The sequence below is a fragment of the Elaeis guineensis genome, chromosome 1 (genome assembly GCF_000442705.2).
Source record: "Elaeis guineensis isolate ETL-2024a chromosome 1, EG11, whole genome shotgun sequence".
NCBI lineage: Eukaryota > Viridiplantae > Streptophyta > Magnoliopsida > Arecales > Arecaceae > Elaeis > Elaeis guineensis.
In genome coordinates, this window is record NC_025993.2 from 162,553,463 (window position 1) to 162,578,142 (window position 24,680).

Here is a 24,680-nt window from a genome sequence, read left to right on the forward strand (position 1 = left end):
ATTCTTTAATTGGTGTTATCACCTTCAAAAAGTATTCCAGCATTCTTACACTTCAGGGATCTAAAATTCGACGGACAACATATTCTAACATCTAGACAAGCCTGTGGACGATAAACATATACAGAAGTCCCAGCATTGAAAACCCAACAGCAAATAATATTTACAAAGAAAAAAAACAAAGCAATGTTGGCCCATGCAAACGTGATAAAAACACCCTCGATTGGCCGGATAATTTGCTGACGACAGTACATGATTTAACAAAATTTTAAACACAAGACTTAGGCAAGCAGCTGGCAAAGAAACTCCAAGGGTCCAGTACCAATTTTAATGTTTATGCTAAAACCATTATTACACAATAAAAAAAAGTTGATTTAGATTATTGATTTATTTCTCAGCAGCAAACAAATCGATTCCAGTGCAGCTACCAGCATCTCCACCCAGTTACGTACCACAATATCCTCACACAAACCACCCACAAGCCCTAAGGTGTATCCAAAAAACCCCATCTTAATAACAGAATCCGAGGTTAGAAAACAATATGCACGCATACTCCAGTTGCTTTCGTTGACCCACTACGAATTGGGTAACCAGATATATATCCAGTCATAAATACACAATTACACCAGCAACTGCAATGGACGAAAATTTTGACAGTGGCCCGGATGCGCTACAGAGGTATTGAGCTGAGGTCTTACTTTACAAGACCTAGGAAGCCTAGGATTACACCTTCCACAATAAATACACATCAGTTCAATCACCTTGCAGACAATAAAGCTGGCGTATGTTTCCAGAAGCTGCAAAACAGATTAAAAAGTTGGCACAGTCAAACTTCTACCCGTTTCTCTCTGAAAAAAAAAAGCAGCAGTCCACATGCGCATTAGTGTTTCCAGAACATATATGGTATCATCTAATGCAATGGATAAATTAGCAATAAGATGAACAGGCATTGCAAGAAAAAATAGTTATACTACTTCCACTTCAATGTTAAATTTAGTTATCACTCAGATGCAAAGCATGCAATCAGTCTCTTTAATTGATTACAACAGAAAATGACACATTATAACACCAGATAATAAGTCACAGATCTTTCCCTGCATCAGAATATGCTATAAAATTATACCTATTTTGCCAATTCAAGTATTATAACCAACACTACTTGGTGTTCTCACATCCAAATAATGCAAAACTCTGTAGAAATCAGGGAACATAGAAAAAATCTTGGGTTATTCTAAATCCAGAGGATAAGCCCCTGGTCCTTCGCTATTTGTGTATTTTGATAAAAAATTTAAACGGAACATCCATGTTAACCCAACAACAGAGCAGAATTAAGGAATAAGGTTGCTGAGGAGAATACCTAACTGAAACCAGCAGACAAGAAACAAGTTATGATATGATATATTTTCGGGACCATAAAACAACTGCAATTAGAATCATCATGAATGAGAAACTGATAATCATACCGCAGAACCTAATTGGCAAATACAAATAGCAGAATACTGCACTATTGTATTAACAGGGAAAGTTGTGTTAACAGTTGCAGAACACATTCTGAACTCAATGAGTCCCAAGTTCTTCTATAAGCATGAAAAACCCGGAGCATGTGGTCCCAAAGAGTAAACAATGAAAAAAATGCCAATTTAAATTTTTAGGAATTGTATGTCCATTCACACCAGTATGAACATGGAAAGCCTATTCCATGTCTTTCCCTTAGAAACCAAAGGTGTTTGCGATAGATATTTTTACTGTCACAAATATATCAAAATTCAGGTGCTATACATGAACATATGCACACACACACACACAAGATGGTTGTCTGTAGCATTACAGGCATCATCAGTTCTGCAGATCTTTTAGCTATGAAATTCATGATCATGAGTGAACCACCATCCAATATTGGAACATGAGATATTATGGGACATGCGTAGTCTTAACAGAAATATTTTTTGGATAAAAAAAAATTAAAATACATAAGGATATTGATGATATAAAGATAAATATTCTACTTCCAAAATTTTTTTTTTTCATAATGATTAACTGATGTTCTGGACATGTGATATTGATACAGAGGGGTGCTGGGTTGTTAAATAGAACTAAGCATCTAAGAATTACCATATAACCAGTCTTTAAAATGCACATGCAACGCCATTGCTAAGTCTCTTTTCCGATTTGCATCGAGTTGCACATCCCTGAGAGCTTGTTGGATATCACTCAGAACTGAATGCTGAAATTTAATTATATTACATGTAAACAAGTTAGAAGAAAATACAATAGCTTGCATATAAAGGAAAGAAATTGTCAAATGCCAGCACTGGAATTGTTAACAAAAACCAACATACGTGTTGATTTAGATAGATAATTATTATGGATAATTATAATGTGACACTATAGTTAAAATTTTGTGAAATAAAGAGAGAAATAAGCATAAGAGCGGGGCATGCAAACTATGTGCTATTAATATGCTAGCACACATATTACCTTTCTCCTTTGGGACTCTGAGTAAATTTCAGGCAATCGAAATGGAATGTATTTTGTGGGCTGTGGAGATTCAGCTCCTAAACACTTCGGAATCTGGACCCAAGATGAAAGATTTAAGTCACCAGATTTCACATTTGAACGGAATGGCAAAAAATATTCAAGAGGCGTCTACAGACAGCAGATCAAGTTAGGATTCTTATTTCAGGCAACAGATAAACATCTTATTATGATGACTGAGCAAAAATATAAATTAACAGCATCAGGAATATTGGGAGTTGACAAATCAAAAAAGTTGTGGCAGAATAACTGATGCCTGATAATATAAGGAGTTAAAAAGGAAAGATGTCCAAAAATTCCAAAAAAAATAATGCCATAATGGGAAAAAAATGTACCACACCATCTACACAGATCAGCCTAGTAAAGTTGAGGCATACCAAAAAAATAGTGAATTGACCAGGATCAAGGCATGTCGCAGACCCAGCTTGGACATCAGAAACCCCTGCAGGGTGGGATAATGAATCATGAGGATCAACCATTCCAAGCACCAATGGTTCATCCCATTTGTTGACAGTTAAATCCACACCAACTTGAGCAATGTGCTCCTCCAACTGAGAATAATAGGTATTGAATGGTGCCACCTGTTGGACAAAGGGGGGCAGAAATTCAATCTTGCATGAAAAATTAAAGATGTATATGCACATCTATTTTTGAATAATTTGAATTAGGACTGGTAACTTCAACATTTTTATGTCTTATGTGCTGGTGCTTCTTGGTGCTCATCATAGTCCAGATATTTTGGAACACTGTAAGGACGCATGACGTTACAAGGAAATTTTTACAACAGGTTCTCTACATCTTATTGCACAGGTTGCATGGGTTCCAAAATAGTCTTTTATTGATTATTTTTCAAAATAAATTACTTCCAGGTTGATAGTTGGAGTTCAGATTCCCTTTTTCACTGCTAGATTCCCAGCAGCAATCATAACCAGGATAGTTTCTTTGTCTAAATTCTTTTAACAATGGGGAGGCATAGCATGTTCACAGATCAAGTATCAGCATATTTAGAATCCTAACAGATTGAGGATATGAGAGATGGAGTCTCTTGAACAATTCTGAACTCGAATGAGGTAAAGAGAGAATATCATCTAAGAAAACAACATTGTATTCTACGCTGCAAAGAATCAACTGTCATCAGTAGATGGTGACATCATTGCATAATTATAAATGAATTATGCTCCTCTTGAGAGGAGAAAGTATCTACTCCTCTCGATTCCAAAATCAATAATGAGACATTCAAATTGAAGATTCACAAAGTTACTCGTGATCAGTATTGCTAGAAATGCCTAGAAACCAACAATCCCATATTTTGGTAATCTCTTGACCTATAATATCAAGTGTGTGCAAAAATGAATGGCCAAAATGATATAAGGCCATGTTTGCTATGATTTAAGAATTAAATCTATTAATTTTCAATCTATACATGTTTTAACATGTCTAGATTATAATCGATAAGATGGATTCTCAATTTAAATGCTCGATCATGTATTAGCAAACTAGCTCAATAAAAACTGTCCATTTTTGTGTCAGGGTCAGAGACCGCAAAAATATGTGATTTCTGATTGCTAGATCTTTTTAGCAGTACAGATCATGGTTTAAAAAACCGTCCGAACTGGACAGTACGACTGGTAGGTACAGTTCCAGAGCAAAACTGGCATCAGCATGGGTGCTCGAAGGCTAAAACAGCTGTACTGATACATACCTGCCGTACTGGTTCGTATGTGGTGCATACTGATGGTAATGTACTGACTATATAGGTCGGTATCTATGCATATGGTTTTTCATTCTTTTGGAAGCTATCAGTTCTGGTAGCACTATAGGTACCAATAAGATATCATTCCATCAGAAGAATGATATGACTTCTGTACTGGTATTTAAAACCTTGATATAGATTATGATCAATAGTATAAACCGTCAATTTGGATGTCCCATCATTGATTTTGGAGTCAAGATGAGTAGATATCCTCTTCTCTCAAGAGGAGCAAAGTCCCTCTATATATATATATTCTTCATTTGAAATCAATCAGGCCCAAAAATATATATGTATAAGAAAGACTTCATTCCAAGGGTTTTGAAGAATGTGTTTCAAATTTAACAGCATTTTTTATATTCCTTTCAAGCCTTTTTCCACAATCTGATGGTTATAAGCCATATTGTTGGGCATGACTAAAACAAAAGTTTAAGGTCAAGAACATAATTCTCAAGATAGGGAGAGAGGGGAGGAATACTTAACATGGGAAAGGGTCTTTTCCCAAAGTAGAAGGATCTAATTTCTTTCTTTTAATAATGGAGGGTACTAAACATAGCTTGCAGGACCGGACTAGTGTCTATTGGGACTTGTTGGCTGCTGGATTCAAGGCAAGGTGTTCTATTGCATGGAGCCACCTGCTACATATTCTATTCCATGGAGCCACCTGCTACATATTTTATTACATGGAGCTACACAGCTAGAAGATATATTTCTGACTAACAGAATTCATGATCAACTATAAACATATTAACAAGCTCTTTCTCTTAACTGTCCAGGTCTCTTCTTCAAGAGTCCCTTTTAATCATTCAATCCAATTATGGTCCAGTCACAACCAACTTTTCCAAATTATTTCACACATCCTTCATCCAAATTGTTATTTTTTCCCTCTTCTTTTGTGTTCAAAAGGATCGGAGTCCCTCTCCTTGTGATGAACCACTAGATTCTGTTTATATTCCTGATCATCTGGGTCAATTCCACTTCATAGTTCATACTAAATTGATGCAACTCCAAAACTTCCTAGACACTCACGTTCCTCCACCTATCCTCAATGAATTCTACAATACATACACCAAAACACCAATCTCTACCATCATGACCCTGCATTATTGGACTCCACCATTCATGCATCCATGCAAGCAAGCACTCATGTACGTATGTATGCATGTATGTATAATAAACAGGCAGACAAAAAATGAAGAATGCACCAGCATGAACAACAAATTACTTACTTGTAGTTTATGATTATCCCCAACAATAAGAGGTCGCTGATTTACCCCCAGGAACAACACACATTCACGACAATTAGCAATACAAATGCGTTTTGCAGCTGTGATAACTTGTACCCTTTCACAATGCTCCACTCTTACAGCCTGAAAAAAATGCAAGAATTATAAGTATAATTCCCGAATGACAAAGTAGCAGTGTAAATGAATGATTTATTATTAACAGAGAGCATATAGAACATGTATACATACACATATGAGAGACAAATGTTGAAACAAAGTAATCTTCGTTGACAATATGCAAGTGCTGACCACAGATTTATTCACATAATTGGTAGCAGCAACAAAAAGATAATATATCATATTGCTCTACAATATATTATGATTAGTTCTTTATTTCTTACATAGGAAACCAACATGTGAAAAAAAAATCCAAAAGTGGATTAACAATCTGCTAAAATATTATCAAAGTTCATCCCAAACAGATGTTAACTGAGAAAGTAGAAAAGAAGCTGGCTGGATGGAAAACAAGGTTTCTCCCCTTGGGGGGGAGGCTGCAGTCAGTTATGTACTCTTATTTATTCTATGTAATTCGTGTCTGCATTTCTGTTACCAAATTAGGTAAGGACGAGAATTGATGCACTGAGAAGAAGCTTCCTCCAGAAAGAGAAAGGAGCCAAAAGGGGCCAGCATCTCGCTAATTGGAGGACGGTTGATCGGTTGAAAGAGGAAGAAGGGCTGGGATGAATGATCTAAAATTGTTCGATGAAGCTCTGATGTCTAAGTAGTGGTGGTGCCTACGTCAAGAAGGAAGCTTACCTTGGAAACTTCTGGCCAATCTTAGATATTATAAAGGAGGAGGTTGGGTAGTTCCTTTTTGTACAATAGAAAAATACAAGACCTATCTGGAAAAATGTTCTCAGAACAGAAGAGAATTTCTTTAGGAAAAATAGGTAAAGGTGAGAAGTGGAGAAGACACTGTTCTGGAAGGATTGTTGGATAGGGAAGCTCGTCTTGAATCAGTTGTTTCCTAGATTGTTTCAGCTTGCAGCGAATCAGAATAGTTTGGTGGCTGATTGTGTAACAGAGGTTAGTAGCAGCTTCTGTTTAGCCTAAGTTCAGATAGCCATTAACAGAGGAGGACCAAGAAGAAGTTACTGAGTTGGACCAGTTGCTTCATCAGGGAACCTTATCAAATGAAAGAGATTGGGTGATGTGGAAATGGAACAAGACATGGATTTTTGCAACTAAAGAGTACTACGAGTTTCTTCAAAAGGAAGGAGTTCTTTCTCCTTATTGTTCTGCAATCTGGAGGAATGCTATCCCTGAAAAGATAAGGGCTTTTCATTGGCATTTAGTATATAATAGGCTGTCAACTGGAGATAATATGAAGAAGAGGAAATGGAATCTGCCTTGTAATTGCATCCACTGTAGGGAGAATGAGTTTGTAGATCATTTGTTTGTGAGATGTGATGTGTAAAGGGCTTCTGGAAGCACTTTAGAAGGCTCCTCAGGATTAGAAGATTACTTAAGTTTCAGATCTGTGGGGCAACTGCAGATCGAGGTCAGTTAAGAGGGGTTGGAGAAATGAGTGGTTAATGTTGGTGGCAGCTGTTCACTGGCAAATTTGGTTAGCGAGGAATAGGAGGATATTTAGAAATGAAAGCACTGGAGTGATGGGTTTGGTCCAGAAGGTGAGCATGTTACTGAAATTTTGGATGACGCCAGTGCCTGAGAAGGATGTTGCTGCATTTAAAGGATTCATGAAACAGATTAGAGTTTGGTAGTCCGTCAATATACTTTAGCAGATCCAGAAAAAAGAAAAACAAGGCATCCCACAAAGTAATGAATTGAAATATTGTTTTCTTCCTCTACTTTTACTAGTTCCTTGCTTTTCCAACTGTTTCTTATTCTAATAAAATCGTTTAGGCTTCAGTTCCTATTGTTAGAAAAAAAAAACACACAACAAAAACATCCACGTGGTAACAAACTGAAAAAATCATGAAAGTTGCCAAATTTTGTCTTCCAGAAACATCAAAAAGAAAGTAAAATAAAAACTAGTCAGTTCAAACATTGTTCTGAATTTCTCCATTTCTATCCTAACAATATTATTTTCCTTCGACACAAATTAAAAGGACTTGCAAAGCAAAAGTTGACAGCTTGACAGGCACACATTAATTCAGCTTTAAGGCTTTAATCTCTTTCAACTTGTTAGAGATGTTCAGAGTATGTACTTTGCAAATGAGTCTTGGAAAGTAAAGCAAGATGGGGAGAGAAAATTCACACCACAATTCTTTGGCACAAAGTATTATAAGTAGCCTGCCCAAGAAAAGAAAAAAACCTCATAGGAACATTATCGGGATGAGTATTTCAATTAAAAGATTACACAAACGAGGTGGTATCACAACACTCGATCATTTTCCTAAGCAAATGAAGACCCTGGGTCCAATTATATCCGAACTCAAATTTAACCAAAATCATTTTGAGTAGAATTCATAATAAAGTTTTGGGCATATCAAATTTATATCAAAATCATATGATTATACAGCTAAATTATGGGAAAAGAGAAACTTGATAAACAACAATGATAATGTACTGCGCATGGCGTCTCCAAAGACTACATTCTGCAACTTACAAAATCAATTACCCTCTGGTGGTTGATATTTAAGATTCTTCCAATAAGTACCAACAGAAAACTTCACCTGGTAGTCTTGCTCTTATCGTGGATAAGCAAATATGATCCATAAGTGCCATCTCTCTTTATTCACCACAGTAACAACAATCTACAAGTATAGAATACAAAATCACCCAAGACTTAACAATACCTCAAACTCCAATTTCAGTGGCTGGTAAATACCACAAGATTCTTCTCTTCCTCTCCAAAGTAAATCCAAAGACTTTATTTTTAGCCCCAAGGGTCCCAAATGATAAACCTAGAAACCATTAAATATCTCCAACAAGCACTTAACATGCTTTATGAGCCTCATGCGGTGAATAGACAATATTCCTCTGAAGTTCTTGCTCTTGATCACAAGTCCAACTACACTGGAAGTTTGGAACCATGTTTGATAGAATACTGAAAACATTATTTGCAAGGGAAGATGGATTGATCTTGATAAATTTGCATAGCAAGTGGTACAAGCATTAGAAAGCTTGAAAAGTTGGAGGAGATGTATAAGATTCTGCACACTGGGTGGAAGATCCTTCATAGTTTGAACTTAACAGCTTCACAAAATATGAACCCAGGAAAGATAACAAGACGGTGTGCATAATTACTTTAAAAAAAGGTAGAATTGTGCAAATTGATGTGTTTGACAGCTTTACAACTCAAAACTGTAAAACATGTGACAATACCATACAGAATAATCCAACATATTTAAAGAACTTGTTCAAATTTATGAGTTTCACCCCCCCAAAAAAAAAGAAATTTCTACAAAATTTTGCTGAAATAATAGCAATGACAAATCATCCAAAAGTACCAAACATACCTTACCAATAGCACCAAGAATGATGGTTGTGTCAGAACATCCATAAACTGTAGCATACATCAATGGTGCTAGTATGTATATCACCGAGTCATGGCAGTTTAAAACCTGTAAATGACAACTCATTGTGATGGCCAAAACCAGATCAGGTTTCAAATAATTCAATTAAAATTAAAATTTTCAGCATATGTAAGGCATATAGGAATATCTCGTAGTAAAAGCTTTAGGACGTTTACAGCATTTGTTGAGGAAACAAAGATAATTGTCCAGCAGATATGTTAATGCATCTACATATGGCAGGAAAATGGTTTATAATTTGTTTCCTATTCATGCCATTTTCAAAAAATTGTTGGATATTATTCATACTAACTGCAAATCCAGAAATGATGAAGGCAATCTATCAGATCATATCTTAAGGTAAACCATAGAGAGGGTGAGAAGGAATCCTTGGAGATTTTGTCAAAAACATAAGTTCATAATTCATATATGAAGTTATGAACTATCAAACAACCATAAATAAAGCAAACTAATAAAAAAATGGAGAAGATAGTTTTCAGACAACTTATCTGATGTTAAGTTAGCTAATCTGGTGCAAGTCAGACTAACTTCTCTTATATGTGGCTTGGACCTCTAAGGGACCATAAAGAAGACCCAAGAACTGGTCAGACTGGCACCAGATATGCTCTGTGGCATGCTGACAAGGTGCAAGAAATTGAGTCTGAGATCCACAGTAAAACTGATGGCTGGAATCCAGCTGTCCAGAGCTTCAAAAGGCAGCAGTACCACCATTCAAATGCTGATATTAGTCATGCATGACTTGAGTTCAAGTCAAACTCGAGTTTGATAGGAATTTCTTCACCAACTTTAAGTCGGAGTGTCAGATGGCACAGAAGCATCTATACAAACCCTCGAATCACAACTGAAACACCATCACAAGCCCAATCATGTAAGGGCTTCTAGAAGGTCATGTCAACAAGCTCTGCCAACCTTAGAGTCAGACCTTCATAGCTTCAGCTGTCTAAATCATTCAGATGGTCAGAATTCAGTACTTCAGCTTAACTTGTGGTGGCAACCTTGTTGTCTAATAGTGTAAACTGAAAATAGCTTGGAAATTGGCTTCTAGATTTTTTTTTTTTTTTTTTTTTTGTAACGTTGTCCTAGTTCACATCAAATTTTCAGCAAATCTACAGATTCCCATCCATGTAAGGCACTGGAGCCTATAATATCCTCTTTCACCCTCAGTTTTTTTTTTTTTTTAATTCAAGAAAATAAACAAGTTTAATTCTTAAGCAAAAAACTTTAATGTCCTCTCTACATGGATCCAAGCAAGCTCTGATGGATTCTGAAGATCATTCAACAGCAACCTGGTGGTTTCTGGGGAGCTGCAAACAACCTTTTGAAGGCTCTGATGGATTTTGAATGTCAAACAACGTTCAATAGTAAGGTGTAGCTATTAGTTATCTCAAACTCCTTCTAGCTCTTGTTTATAATTTAACATGCTTTCTTTTCATTCAAGCAATAAGAATATAAAGTTCTAGAATCAGTTTGTCCCATCCAAATTCAAGTTGAGGGCTTGAAGGATCATGTTGGTACATGAGCATTATAGTTAGAACCATACATGTCACTTGTTAGGATGTAATCGGCAATCCTACATCAGCAACTTAACTTTATCATAAGTTTGCTTTCATGACAATGCTCCCAAATCAGGTGCACAAGTTTCTGCATAGATATAGTCTGACTTGCACCAATCTACTCGCTCCTAGAAACGGTCTGTGCAATAGTATGATCCATCATTTCTCTCTTCTTTTCTTTTTACAAGGTAACAAGCTTGGAGGTGGGAATCTGGTGATACCTATGTGATCAAATTTATTTATAATTCTAAAAAATAAAGGAACCAGTTTTATTTGCAAAAACAATATCTCATCAACTTGGACCACCAAAAATTCAAAATTTTTAAATTGAATCCATCTGATGATGGTTCATAAAGAAATAATGATCACCAGATGCAAAAAGAATTGAAAAAGTGAAAACTGAAGATTTCTACTAGGTTAACTATCATAGCCATTAGCAACATTTCACTTAAAATCTTTGTGTATATGTCAAAGAACTAAAAATCTTTTTAAGGTCCTCTTATTACACAAACAAAACCAAGGAAACACAAAGTGCATGACCTTCATCTTTCCAGAAACCTCCATCATGCTCTAGTCAACCATGTCATACACTTTTCACAGGTCATGTTAGAAAATGCTCCTAGAATTTGATTCGATTCTTTACAGTGCAAAGCACATATCTCCTCTAAAAAACAGTTTACTGATGCAAAATGACCATGTAAAATCATTTCAGCAAATATTTGAGTTGCTATTCAAGGACATATTTAAAGATCAAGGACAAGAGTACGAAAAACTCCCCACTCCATTCTTCTTGGGACTAAGTGCACGCAAACTTCCTTCCCTTGCTGATGTCAGCTTCATAAGAATTCTAGAAATTCAGATAAAAAAATGAGATCCAGCACAATGGTATGGAAGGGGGAGAAAAGGCAACCATTTTCAAGCTCAGACACTTTCTGATTAACCCCACAACAAAAAACAACTTTTTTGTTTCCATCCTGCAACCCTTACTACCTATATATTCCCTTGGAATACTGGTACTTTCAGTCTAGTAAGGTGTCAACCATCCTTTCTCCCACTCACTGTATGCTCTCTAAAGGTTGCTTCCACTTCCCAATACATAATGGAGTCTTTTAAGATGTAGACAGTTATTTGAGCACCTTCATCATGCCCTGTACTGTTAAATATTATTCCCTAAAGATATCTGTTCTTGTAATATCTGATAAACTCCCTCATAAGCATCATGACTTAGACTTCAGACTCCAGATAACATGATGGTGGCTCCCTTTTCTCTTGAAAAGTCACAAGTTCTTCAAAGTGTGCTTTCTCTTCATTCTCTTGGAAGAGAAAATTATAATTATTTATTTGCATATTTCTGTTATATTTGGGAAAGATAAATTCCACTCATATTACATATTGTTTGTGAATCCTATGTTCTTATAAAAAGAAATGCAGTATGCCTGATGAAGTAGGTGTGCCCAAAAAATTGTTCAGGAATGGCCATTATGTTAAGTCAGTCCTCCCAAACCGTTGATAGAAGAATATAGGCTTTGATATTACATCAGTTAGCTTCAGCCTACAAATTCTAATATGTTGGCTTCCATAGCTCTGAATTCCTGGGATTCTTTTCAAACGCCTACAAAACCGGGCTAATGGAGATGACTATTACAACATCAACAGCCAATGGACTTTGGAGTTGAAATTGCATTCCATTCGTTGAAAATGCAAATGCAAAGAGGGTGGAAGTGGAAGAAGAGAAGGAAATGAAGAAGGGGCAAAGGAAAAGGAGGGAGCAGGGTGGGAGTCAAGCTTTTCCTTGATATAGTAAGTTGTGATCAGGCAATGAAATTTTGGTTTCTAGAAGGATGACATTCAAGGCTTAGAGTCCAGTTATGAGGACATGATTCACTAGGTATGTAATGAAACACAGTACTGGGTCTTAAAACCTGGTTGGACATCTTATCAGACAAATGAACTAAAACTTACTAAAATCAGGTTTTGTATAATCTTATTTTCTAAGAGTTGATTGAAAAACAGCTCATCAAATAGACATTATACAGTGTTTATGGGTTACAATCAAAATTTTCTAGGCATGGCAAAATCTAACTTATGATCCTCAAACTAAACAATGAGCAAGTACACACTATAGAAAAAACCAAAGATCAATTTGCAAATATGTTGATGAAAGATTTGGTGATGTAGCACTACCTTTACAGAATGTCCTTTAATATCACATTCCTGTTTAACCACAGAAGCTTTTGAGATACCCTCTACAAAAGTTTGACTTCTAGAATATGCAGGACTGCTTTGCATAGAGGTCACAGTAGGTGAGCTGCTGCTTTGTACCCTTATATGACTTACAGAGGCATCAAACATAGGCACATCCAGATCTGAGAAATTTTGTGGACCATTTTCTTTTGCTGATACCCTCTCAGCGTTATGCTCTAACGAAACAGCTATGTGTTGCAAAACCCAGTCATGAACATGAGCAGCAGGGACAGGTACAGCGGGCATCTCTGGATCTGAATTTGCAAAAAAAGGAGCAGCTTCTCTCAATGGAATTCCTTCAGAGAACTGAATGAGGAACCCCAAGTGCTCAAACCTTTCCAATGGTATCACCTACAAACAAGCCAAAATTACACTTCTATTGGTAAACATGACCCAAATGGTTGACCTAAGACAAGCATCAGGCTCTGATATAATGTTTCTGAAGATCCATAATAGGCAATAAGAACATTGGCTTGATAAGTAAATAGATACATATTCATTTATTTTAAATAAATAAGTTAATCATGGACAATAAAGAAAAAAGGAACTAACTTTTAGACCATTATTACATTCTAAACCATGCATCATATACTGATATAAAAATTTGGTGCAAAAAAGTAAACTAGCAGTGTGCAATAAAGTAGAAATGACTCTGCATAAATTTCAAAACAAAAGCAAAGCAAGATTAAACATAAACATCTCTCCACTTCTCATGTGTCCCCTATCTGCGATGCTTGGGATGCATCATCGACCTGCCCACAACCTGCTTCGTGCATCATCGATGCATGGTGCAACATGAACATAAACATAATCTCAATCAACAGTGTAAACATAAAAATTGCACCAGTTTGACATATCAAATTTTTTTTTTTAAAGAAAAGGCGGGGAGGGGGTATCTTTGGCTGTAATTTTGGACTGAAACTGTAAATTACAGGCCTGTTGCCTCTCTAATATTCCCCATCATTTCTTGTATCCTTCAAGGTTTTAGAAATTGCTGTATGGGACCATACCAGTCATTGGATGATACGGTATTACTGCAGTACATACCATACAGACACTGTGCCCAATTTGGTATTATGCAAAAAAAGAAAAAATTCCAAGACAACTTTAGGCTCAGTAACAAGCAGTATGAGGTCGATTCATGGCTGGCTCAGGATAAATCAGGCAGGTTCTGACACGTTCATCTAGGAATCAATCTCAAGGGGGGGGCACAAGATACCGGCTTCTGGCTGGTATGGTACAAACAGAAAGTATGCCTAGTATTGGGACAAAAGATTCACCTCTAGTTGATAGAGGCTTCAATCTGTTGCAGGTATTTCTGCAAGGTCTGAAGGTAATTCCGACTTCACACCCTATTTTTGACCTGGATTGGGAAATTATCAGATTAGAATTTCTCAGTGCATGAGGTCAAATGTTGGCCTGCATGACTTACTAAATTAAATAATATGTATGCTTCTAACATATTCCATCATGAGAAAACAGAAAGAAAATAATTCAAAACATGTTTTATATGCTTTTATTCTTAAAACATAATATTTCAGTAGAGAGAGAAGTTTAAACAACTAGTGAAGAATGAAAAAAACTAGCAGTATATCCTAGTGTAACAACCAGAGACTCATCACCCTCGCCTTCAATGGACTCTGCCAATAGAGTAAGTATGTTGGCCATATGCTTCTGTAAATATGATAATTGATGAGCTTCTTCATCCGCTTGTGAAGGCATAGAACGACGACTATTACTGCGTACAAGCTGCAATGGACAAAGTACAGAATTACAACAAAGGCAGTAAATTCTTAGCAAAATTATAAATCTTACAGGAATCTGTTATAAGAGCTGTGATAATTGAATACAAGCAATTGATAATATCCAAAGCTGAGGCAACATGATGATTCAATTTAACAATTTAAATGCAAGGTTTCCTTCTTACAACTTTCAACGTTCTCCATAAGTTTGACAATATGAGAATTAATTTCTAAACTCATCATCTGAAATGCTCCATTCATTATGTTGATCTTAAGAAAGAAAAAGCTCAAGGGAACTCCAGGCTTTTGGGGGGTAAAAGCAATCAAATGCAGAAGTTCAGATATTTGCAGCAATAAACTACAAGATCCCAGGTAGTATATGATCGCTAAAAGGGGGAAGGTCATTTGACTTATCGGGTCCAGTTGCAAAACAGATTTTCATCATGATTATCTCAGAAGATCAGCAAATGATACTTCCTACAGATCGATTTTTAATCATATGATCATAAAAACTACAACAAAACCAAAAAGGATTTCATGTGAGACACTTATGGTCTAGACTTATTCTTCCATTAATTTCATTTCTTTGCCATTATTGTGTTGATTTAATATGATTGTACCAGCAAGTTTTATTATAAAAAGTCTATGGTGATTCAAAGCAGCAAATCTCTTCAGTTGCAAATTTGCTTCGACATTCAATTACCACCTTTGAAAGCGAAAGAAAAGGAACAAACCAAAGAAAGGGGTGAAGTCCAGAAAATGAAAATAGTTGATAATAAACAAGTTCCCTATTCAATCAAGTAAATGATGCAGGATCATTTATTTAAGAGCTCGATATAAAGGACCTCGCACTCTTAACATGAATGTGGTTGGAAACAATGTTGACAGCAGTAAACAAGAAACATGTCCCAAGATTTATATCATCGGAATATTTCATCAAAACTCATCACCAACAAGAACTAGTCAATGAGAATTTTATGTTAAGAGATACTGTTCAGAAGCGGCTTTACATCACATTTCTGCCATAAATGGATGTTGAATCATAAATGAATGTTTGGGAGATGGGGAGATGGGCCTGGTACATTATGCACACCCTGAGATCAATTGATCAGCTATCCAAATATTTCATTAGAAACCACATCGTCATAATTCCTGGTCACCTACATAGTACTATTCTGCTTTACCAGATACAGAATGTTGTTGAGAACACCCAGTTTCTTTCAAGGCTTACTTAACAAGACCTAAAACAGAGCCCTTTTTGGCCAGATACGTAGCAAGCCTGTTGATTGGCTTGCCACGAATTTTTGATATACAATCTCACACTTTCAACAGTTATCTAGTGTACTAGATGAAATCTTATGGACTCAAGTATACTATAAATGACTGGACATAGCACCATGGGCGTCATTCGCATCCCAGAAAAAAAGAAGGGGAGGAAGCTGATGGCATTAGCTTTATAGTAAAAAATAAATAAATAAATAACCATTTTTATTCATCGTCGGTTCTCACTGATTTCCTCATCTTGCTGAATGTCCTCTAGAAAACAAAGACAATTTAATCTGAACTTGTCTGACCTAACTAAAATCCTTCTTCCAAATGTTTTATTTTCCTGTAACAATGACTGTTTTAGTTTGCATGTAGATCAATTTCCGTGAGCAACAGTTTTATATTGGTACGTATATTAATTCCCATCAAACCGCAACTGCAGCTGTATACCGCACAACTCCTAACGTACCATCGAACACTTGTGGTGTAGAACTTATTGGATTAACTTTCTCCCCTGGTCTGTACTAGAAATCGTCAATTCCATTATTTTATTTTTCAAATACACGAAATCATAAGCAGCAACATGACATCTACGGCAGCTTGTTTGGATCGAATGTTAGGGATTCAAAAAAGAAAGATATGAACGGAAAGAAATCCCCTACCTGAAGCGGCGAGAGGGCGGATAGGTATCCATCGAAAGCCGAGGTGGAGGGCCAGACATCGGCGACGGCAGCCGAGTCCTTGTGCGCCCGAGGAAGGAGGCGCTTATACGACTGGATGTAGAGGAAAAGAACGAGGTCGTGGACGTCGGCGGTGCCGGCGGAACCGGGATCGGAGGGGAGGACAGCGGCGAGGGTGCCGAGGACAAGGAGGGCGATGTCGGGGGAGATCTGCAGGGCGTCGGCGATGGTCAGGGCGTCGACGCGGTCGGAGGAGGGGATGGACCGCTGGAGAAGCTTGTTCTTGAGGGAGGCTAGGGTTAGGGTTCCGTCGGAGAAGATGAGCTTGGAGATGGGGAGGAGGCCGTGCTCGAAGAGCTCGCGGCGGGGGCGGAGGAGCGGGGAGGGGGCCGCGGAGGGGTCCTTCTCGGCGGCGGCGGTGGTGTCAGAGGTGGAGGTGGAGGAATCGATCCGGTCTTCGTTCATATCTTCTTCTTCTTCTTCTTCTTCTTCTTCCTCTTCTTGGTTTCCCCTTCGAGAGGATGTCGAGCGATAGAGCGCGGACGATTCGGAAAAGTGGGATGGTGGAGGCGTTCGTGTGCTCGCGGGTACCGGATTTTTTTGACACGTCGTAGCTTTCTGACAGGAAATTTGCTTTCGGGCACGTTTTTTCTTTCTGCGCCGACGGCGTGGTCTGTGCTATGGTGAGCCGCCACGTCATCGGATCTATATTTCTTTAGTTGGACTATGGAGTGTAAAAATCCCCATTTCTTATCTATTAATTTTGTATTTCAATCTTTTTTAGCTAGCATTATCACGAGTAATCTAGATTAAGTGTGGGATGGCAAAAAAATGGTTACAACCAAAGAGGCCCGGTTCCACGCCCCCTCACCAAAAATGGCCCACCCCAAATGTTTGTATACCCTAGCAAAATTCTTTGTACACCACCCACGATGTAAAAAATATGACATGGAGCGCATTGCCTCATCCAATTGGTCCACATAGTATCTTTATGATATGATGTAATGTGTGACATTTCGCATCAAATTGAGTATCTAAAAATATGAAGAAAATGAGGGCAGTATCTTGTTCCATCGTCGAATATATTTAATGCACGTCACAAGCTGCTTTTCAAATTACACATAATTAAAATATTCTTTCTCCCTAAAACAAAATATTTTTACTATTTTGAAGCTTCATTAGACATTATGAATGCTGTTCTTCTCTCTCTCTTTTTCCTCATTTTGTTGAGTTTCTTTCTGAGCATCTGTATGTCTGAAGTTTATTCTGTAACGAGAATTATTCATCCAAAACTATTGACTAACATCTAAATAATATTATCCATCCAAGCAATATATCTTATCCATAAGGTTGGTTCAAATGGAGTTCTTTTTTTAGTACTTATTATAGTATGTCATATAAATTTTTTCAAAAAGTTATATAATTAGTCAAGATGTCATAATTTCTATTAATGATGGTTTTTGATAAAATTATGACATCCAAAGTCAAAATTATGATATTATAAATTCATATTATGATATTATAAGTTACAATTATGATATCCTATATATAAAACACAACTTTAAGATAGTTTTGATAAAATTATGATATCTTAGATCAAAATTATGACATTATAGGTTAATATTATGACATCCTATAGGTAAAATACCTCTCAAGTATACTTTTTGATATTTTTATGATATCTTGAGTCAAAATTATGATATTCTATATTAATATTATATAATATTTTATAAATAAAATACTTTCTAAAGATATTTTTGATAATATTATGATATTTTATATGAAAATTATGATAATTTAGATAACTATTATGACATCTTAGATCAAAATTGATACTTTTTAACAATTTTATGACACCCTATATCAAAATTATGATATTCAATATTAAAATTATAATATTCTATAGATAAAAATTTTTTCAAAGATAGTTTTGATAATATTATCACATCATAAATCAAAATTATAATATTTTATATTAATATTATAACATACGAAAGGTAAAATATCTTAAAATTGATATTTTTTGATAATTTTATGACATCCTAAATTAAAATTATGACATCTTTATAGACTTATAGATAAAATATCTTTCAAAAATAATTTTGATAATATTATTATATTTTAGATCAAAATTATAATATTTTATTTTAATATTATGACATATAGAAGGTACAATACCTCAAAATTGATATTTTTCATAATTTTATGACATCTTAGATCAAAATTATGATATCTTATTAAAAAATACTTTTTAAAGATAATTTTGATAATATTATGATATTTTAGATTAAAATTATAATATTTTATGTTAATATTATGACATCCAAAAGGTAAAATACTTCAAAATTGATATTTTTTGATAATTTTATAGCATTTCAGATCAAAATCATAATATTTTATATTAAAATTATAATATCTTATAAATAAAATATCTCTAAAAAATAATTTTGATAATATAATGATATCTTAGATCAAAATTATAATATTTTATATTAATATTATGATATTGAAAAGATAAAATATCTCAAAATTGATATTTTTTTATCTCAAAATTGATATTTTTTGATAATTTTATAATATCTTAAATTAAAATTATGATATTCTATATTAAAATAATAATATCTTATAAATAAAATATCTCTTAAAAAAGTTTTGACAATATTATGACATTCTAGATCTAAATTATAATATTTTATATTAATATTATGACATCCAAAAGATAAAATACCTCAAAATTGATATTTTTTGATAATTTTATAATATTTTAGACCAAAATTATGATATTTTATATTAAAATTATGACATCCTATAGATAAAATATCTTTCAAAAATAATTTTGATAATATCATGACATCTTAGACCAAAATTATAATATTTTAGATTAATCTTATAACATCTAGAAGATAAAATACTTCAAAATTGATATTTTTTGATAATTTTATTATATCTTAGATCAAAATTATGATATTTTATATTAAAATTATGATATTCTATAGATAAAATATATCTCAAAGATAATTTTGATAATATTATAATATTTTAGATCAAAATTATAATATTTTATATTAATATTATGATATCTAAAAAATAAAATACCTCAAAATTGATATTTTTTGATAATTTTATAATATCTTAGATCAAAATTATGATATTCTACGTTAAAATTATGATATCTTATAAATAAAATATCTTTCAAAGATAGTTTTGATAATATTATGATATTTTAGATCAAAATTATAATATTTTATATTAATATTATGATATTTAGAAGATAAAATATCTCAAAATTAATATTTTTAAATAATTTTATGATATCTTAGATTAAAATTATCACATTCTATATTAAAATTATAACATCCTATGGATTAAATATCTTTCAAAAATAATTTTGATAATATTATAATATTTTATATTAAAATTATATTATTTTATATTAATATTATGATATTCTATAGATAAAATATCTTAAAATTGATATTTTTTATCAATTTTATGATATTTTATGTTAAAATTATAATATTCTATAAGTAAAATATCTTTTAAAGATAGTTTTAATAATATTATGATATTTTACATCAAAATTATAATATTTTAGATTAATATTATGATATTTAAAAAATAAAATATTTTAAAATTGATATTTTTTGATAAGTTTATGACATCTTATATCAAAAGTATGATATTATATGTTAAAATTATGACATCCTATAGATAAAATATCTTTCAAAGATAATTTTGATAATACTATGATATTCTAAATCAAAATTATAATATTTTATACTAATATTATGATATTTAAAAGATAAAATATTTTAATATTAATATATTTAATAATTTTATGACATCCTAAATCAAAATTATGGCATTCTATGTTAAAATTATAATATTTTATAAATAAAATATCTCATAAAGATAGTTTTGATAATATTATAATATCTTAAATCAAAATTATAATATATTATATTAATATTATGATATTCAAAAGGTGAAATACCTTAAAATCAATATTTTTTGATAATTTTTTGATATTTTAAATCAAAATTATGATATTCTATATTAAAATTATGATATTCTATATATAAAATATCTTTTAAAAATAGTTTTGATAATATTATTATATTGTAGATCAAAATTATAATATTCTAAGCTAATATTATGATATCTAAAATATAAAATATCTTAAAATTGATATTTTTTGATAATTTTATGATATCTTAGATCAAAATTATGATATTCTATATTAAAATTATGACATCCTTTAGATAAAATATCTTTCGAAGATAGTTTTAATAATATGATAATATTTTAAATCAAAATTATGATACTTTACGTTAATATTATGACATCTTATAAATAAGACACCTCTCAAGTATACTCATTTTATGTTAAAATTATGATATCCTTTAGGTAAAATATTTTTCGAAGATAATTTTAATAATATTATAATACATTAAATCAAAATTATGATACTTTATGTTAATATTATGACATCTTATAAATAGGACACCTTCCAAGTATACTCTTTGATAATTTTATGATATTTTGACTCAAAATTATGATATTTTAAATTAAAATTATAACATTCTATAGATAGAAAACTTCTCTGAATGTAGGTTATAGTATTTTGGATCAAAATTATAATATTCTAGATTGAAATTATAATATTCTAATATGAAATTATGATATCCTACAGTAAAAGTAGATCTCGAAGTAAGAATATATCATAATTATAATATTTTAGATTAAAATTATGATATTCTAAATTAAAATTATAATATTCTATAGTATATCTTTAAAGAATCTTATATTTATATTTTTCATATATATTTTTTTATTTTAAAAAATCTTCAATATACTTTTTATAGAGATTTCTGTAAATGATCAGCTTGATGAGACTTCATGTGATGATTGTTTTGAGAATCTATTTTCTTCTAGTGCATCAAATATAGATAATAAGTTGGTAAAGTGTGAAGAAGAAAGAAGATCAGGATGTCATTTTTCGTCACTACTGTAGGACCATCGATGGACCAAAAGATCTTGTTTCTAGCTTGTAGGAGCAATGGTTTATGGCAAGAAAAGGAGTGCTGGAGGAATACGGAAGAAGAAGGCTAAGAATAAAAATAATATGTTATAAATTCTTGTTGGATGTCATAATTTATAAATCAAATATTTTAGTTTAATCAAAATATTAAATATACTGTAACAGATAGTTTGAAAAATCTGTTAGTTTAATAAAATATGATCATAAATTTAAAATATATTGCATGGATTGAGCATAATTATGTAATACTTTCTACTTTGAAAAAAAATTTTACGTATGATTTTATAATTTTGATACAGGATATCATATTTTTGTAAATACTATACTCTAGAATATTTTTTATACCAGAATATTATAATTTTAAACTATAATATCATAATTTTGATTTAGAATATCATAATTCTGTATTCAGAGATATTTTCTGTATCAGAATATTATAATTTTAAAATATAATATCATAATTTTATCTCAGAATATCATAATTCTGTGTTCGGATATGTTTATTATGTCAGATGTCATAATTTTAATCTATAATATCATAATTTTGATCTAAACTATCATAATTCTATATTCAGTAATATTTTCTATAGCAGAATATCATAATTTTAACCTACAATATCATAGTTTTGATTCAGAATATCATAATTCTGTATTCAGCAATAATTTTTATGTCAAAATATTATAATTTTAACCCACAACGTCATAATTTTGATTCAAAATTCATAATTTTATGTTCAAAAATTTTTTTATGCTAGAATATCATAATTTTAATATATAATATCATAATTTTGATTCAGAATTTATAATTCTGTATTTAGAGATATTTTTTGTGTCAGAATGTCTTAATTTTAACCTACAATATCATTATTTTGATCTTCGATATCATAATTCTGTGCTCAGATATGTTTCTTGTATCAGGATATCATAATTTTGATCAAAATTATGATGTTATAGATTAAAATTATAACATCCTAACGTAAAAAATATATCTGAATATAGAATTATGACATCTTAGATCAAAATTATGACATTGTAGGTTAAAATTAATTATGATATTCTAGTACAGAAAATATCTCTGAACGCAGAATTATGAATCCTAAATCAAAATTATGATATCATAGATTAAAATTATGACATCCTATCACAAAAAAATCTTCGAATACATAATTATGAATCCTAAATTAAAATTATGATATTATAAATTAAAATTATGACATCTTAGCATAAAAAAATCTTCAAATATAGAATTATGAATTTTAAATCAAAATTATGATATTGTAGATTAAAATTATGACATTCTAGTATAGAAAATATTGTACTCACGTAGAATTATAAGATTCTGGATCAAAATTATGACATTATAGGTTAAAATTATGATATTCTGATACAAAAAATATCATCAAATACATAATTATGATATTTTGAATCAAAATTATAATATTATAGATTAAAATTATGATATCCGGCATAATTAATATCTTTGAATACAAAATTATGAGATTCTAGATTAAAATTATGATATTATAGATTAAAATTATGATATTCTGATATAAAAAATATCATCGAATATAGAATTATGATATTTTAGATCAAACTTATGATATTATAGATTAAAATTATGATATTTAGCATCATAAATATCTCTAAACACAGAATTATGATATTTTGAGTCATAATTATGATATTATATTTTAAAATTATGGCAGTCTGATACAAAAAATATCTTCGAATATAGAATTATGACATCCTATATCAAAATTATGACATTATAAGTTAAAATTATGATATCCTGGTACAGAAAATATCTTTGAGCACAATACTTGCAGAAATATGATATTCTGTATCAAAATTATGAAATTATATATATTTTTTTTTTTTAAATTGAAAGTATTACATAATTAATTACGATCAATCCATGCAATATATTTCAAATTTATAATCATATTTATTAAACTAACAGATTTTTAAAACCATCTGTTATAGTATATTTCATATTTTGATGAAATTAAAATATTTGATTTATAAATTATGACATCTAATAAAAAATTTATAATATGTTGTTTTCATCTTTCTCCCTCTCCTCCCTCGTTCTTCTTGTGCTCCTTTTCTTGCTATAAATCATTGCTCCTACAAGCTAGAAAAAAGATCATTTAGTTCGTCGGTGGTCCTACAGTGATGATGAAGAGTGATATTTTGATTTTCTTTCTTTCTTGCACTCCATCAATTCATTATCTACATTCAGTATACTAGAAGAAGATAGATTCTCAAAACAATCATCACATGAAATCTTATTCAGCTAATTATTTATAGAAATCTCTATAGAAAGTATACAAAAGATTCTTTGAAATAAAAAAATATATATGAAAGATATAAATATAAGGTTCTTTAAAGATATACTACAGAATGTCATAATTTTAATCTGAAATATCATAATTTCAATCTAAAATATTATAATTATGACATATTCTTACTTCAAAAGTTATTTTTATTATAAGATATCATAATTTCATACTAGAATATTATAATTTCAAATACAATATCATAATTTTGATCCAAAATATTATAACATGCATTCAGAGATATTTTTTGCCTATAGATTATCATAATTTTAACCTAAAATATTATAATTTTGAGTCAGAATATCATAAAATTATTAAAAAATATACTTAAAAGATATCTTATCGATAAAATATCATAATATTAATATAAAATATCATAATTTTAATTTAAGATATTATAATATTATTAAAACTATCTTTGAAAGGTGTTTTACCTACAGAATGTCATAATTTTAACATAAAATATCATAATTTTGATCCAAAATATCATAAAAATATCAAAAAAATATACTCGAGAGATATTTTATTATAAATTGATATAATATTAATTTATCATATCATAATTATGATCTAAAATATAATAATATTATCAAAATTATTTTTAAAAGATATTTTACATATAAAATATTATAATTTTAACATAGAATATCATAATTTTGATCTAAAATATCATAAAACTATCAAAAATATCAATTTTAAAGTATTTTACTCATAAGATATCATAATTTTAATCTGGAATATCATAAT

The 24,680-nt window shown here is 31.6% G+C and overlaps 1 protein-coding gene across 1 annotated transcript; it reads right to left on the reverse strand.

Moving 5' to 3' along the window:
- Nucleotides 1–309: 309 nt before the first annotated feature.
- LOC105039463 (uncharacterized) lies at nt 310–17,170 on the reverse strand. Its single transcript, XM_010915619.4, has 9 exons — nt 16,536–17,170; nt 14,474–14,614; nt 12,806–13,216; nt 8,994–9,098; nt 5,512–5,652; nt 2,910–3,113; nt 2,476–2,568; nt 2,110–2,221; nt 310–794 (listed from the first exon to the last, which is right to left on the reverse strand). Exons 1-9 carry the CDS (start codon nt 17,016–17,018, stop codon nt 751–753), a joined length of 1,734 nt encoding a protein of 577 aa, XP_010913921.1. The 5' UTR covers nt 17,019–17,170; the 3' UTR covers nt 310–750.
- Nucleotides 17,171–24,680: the final 7,510 nt, after the last annotated feature.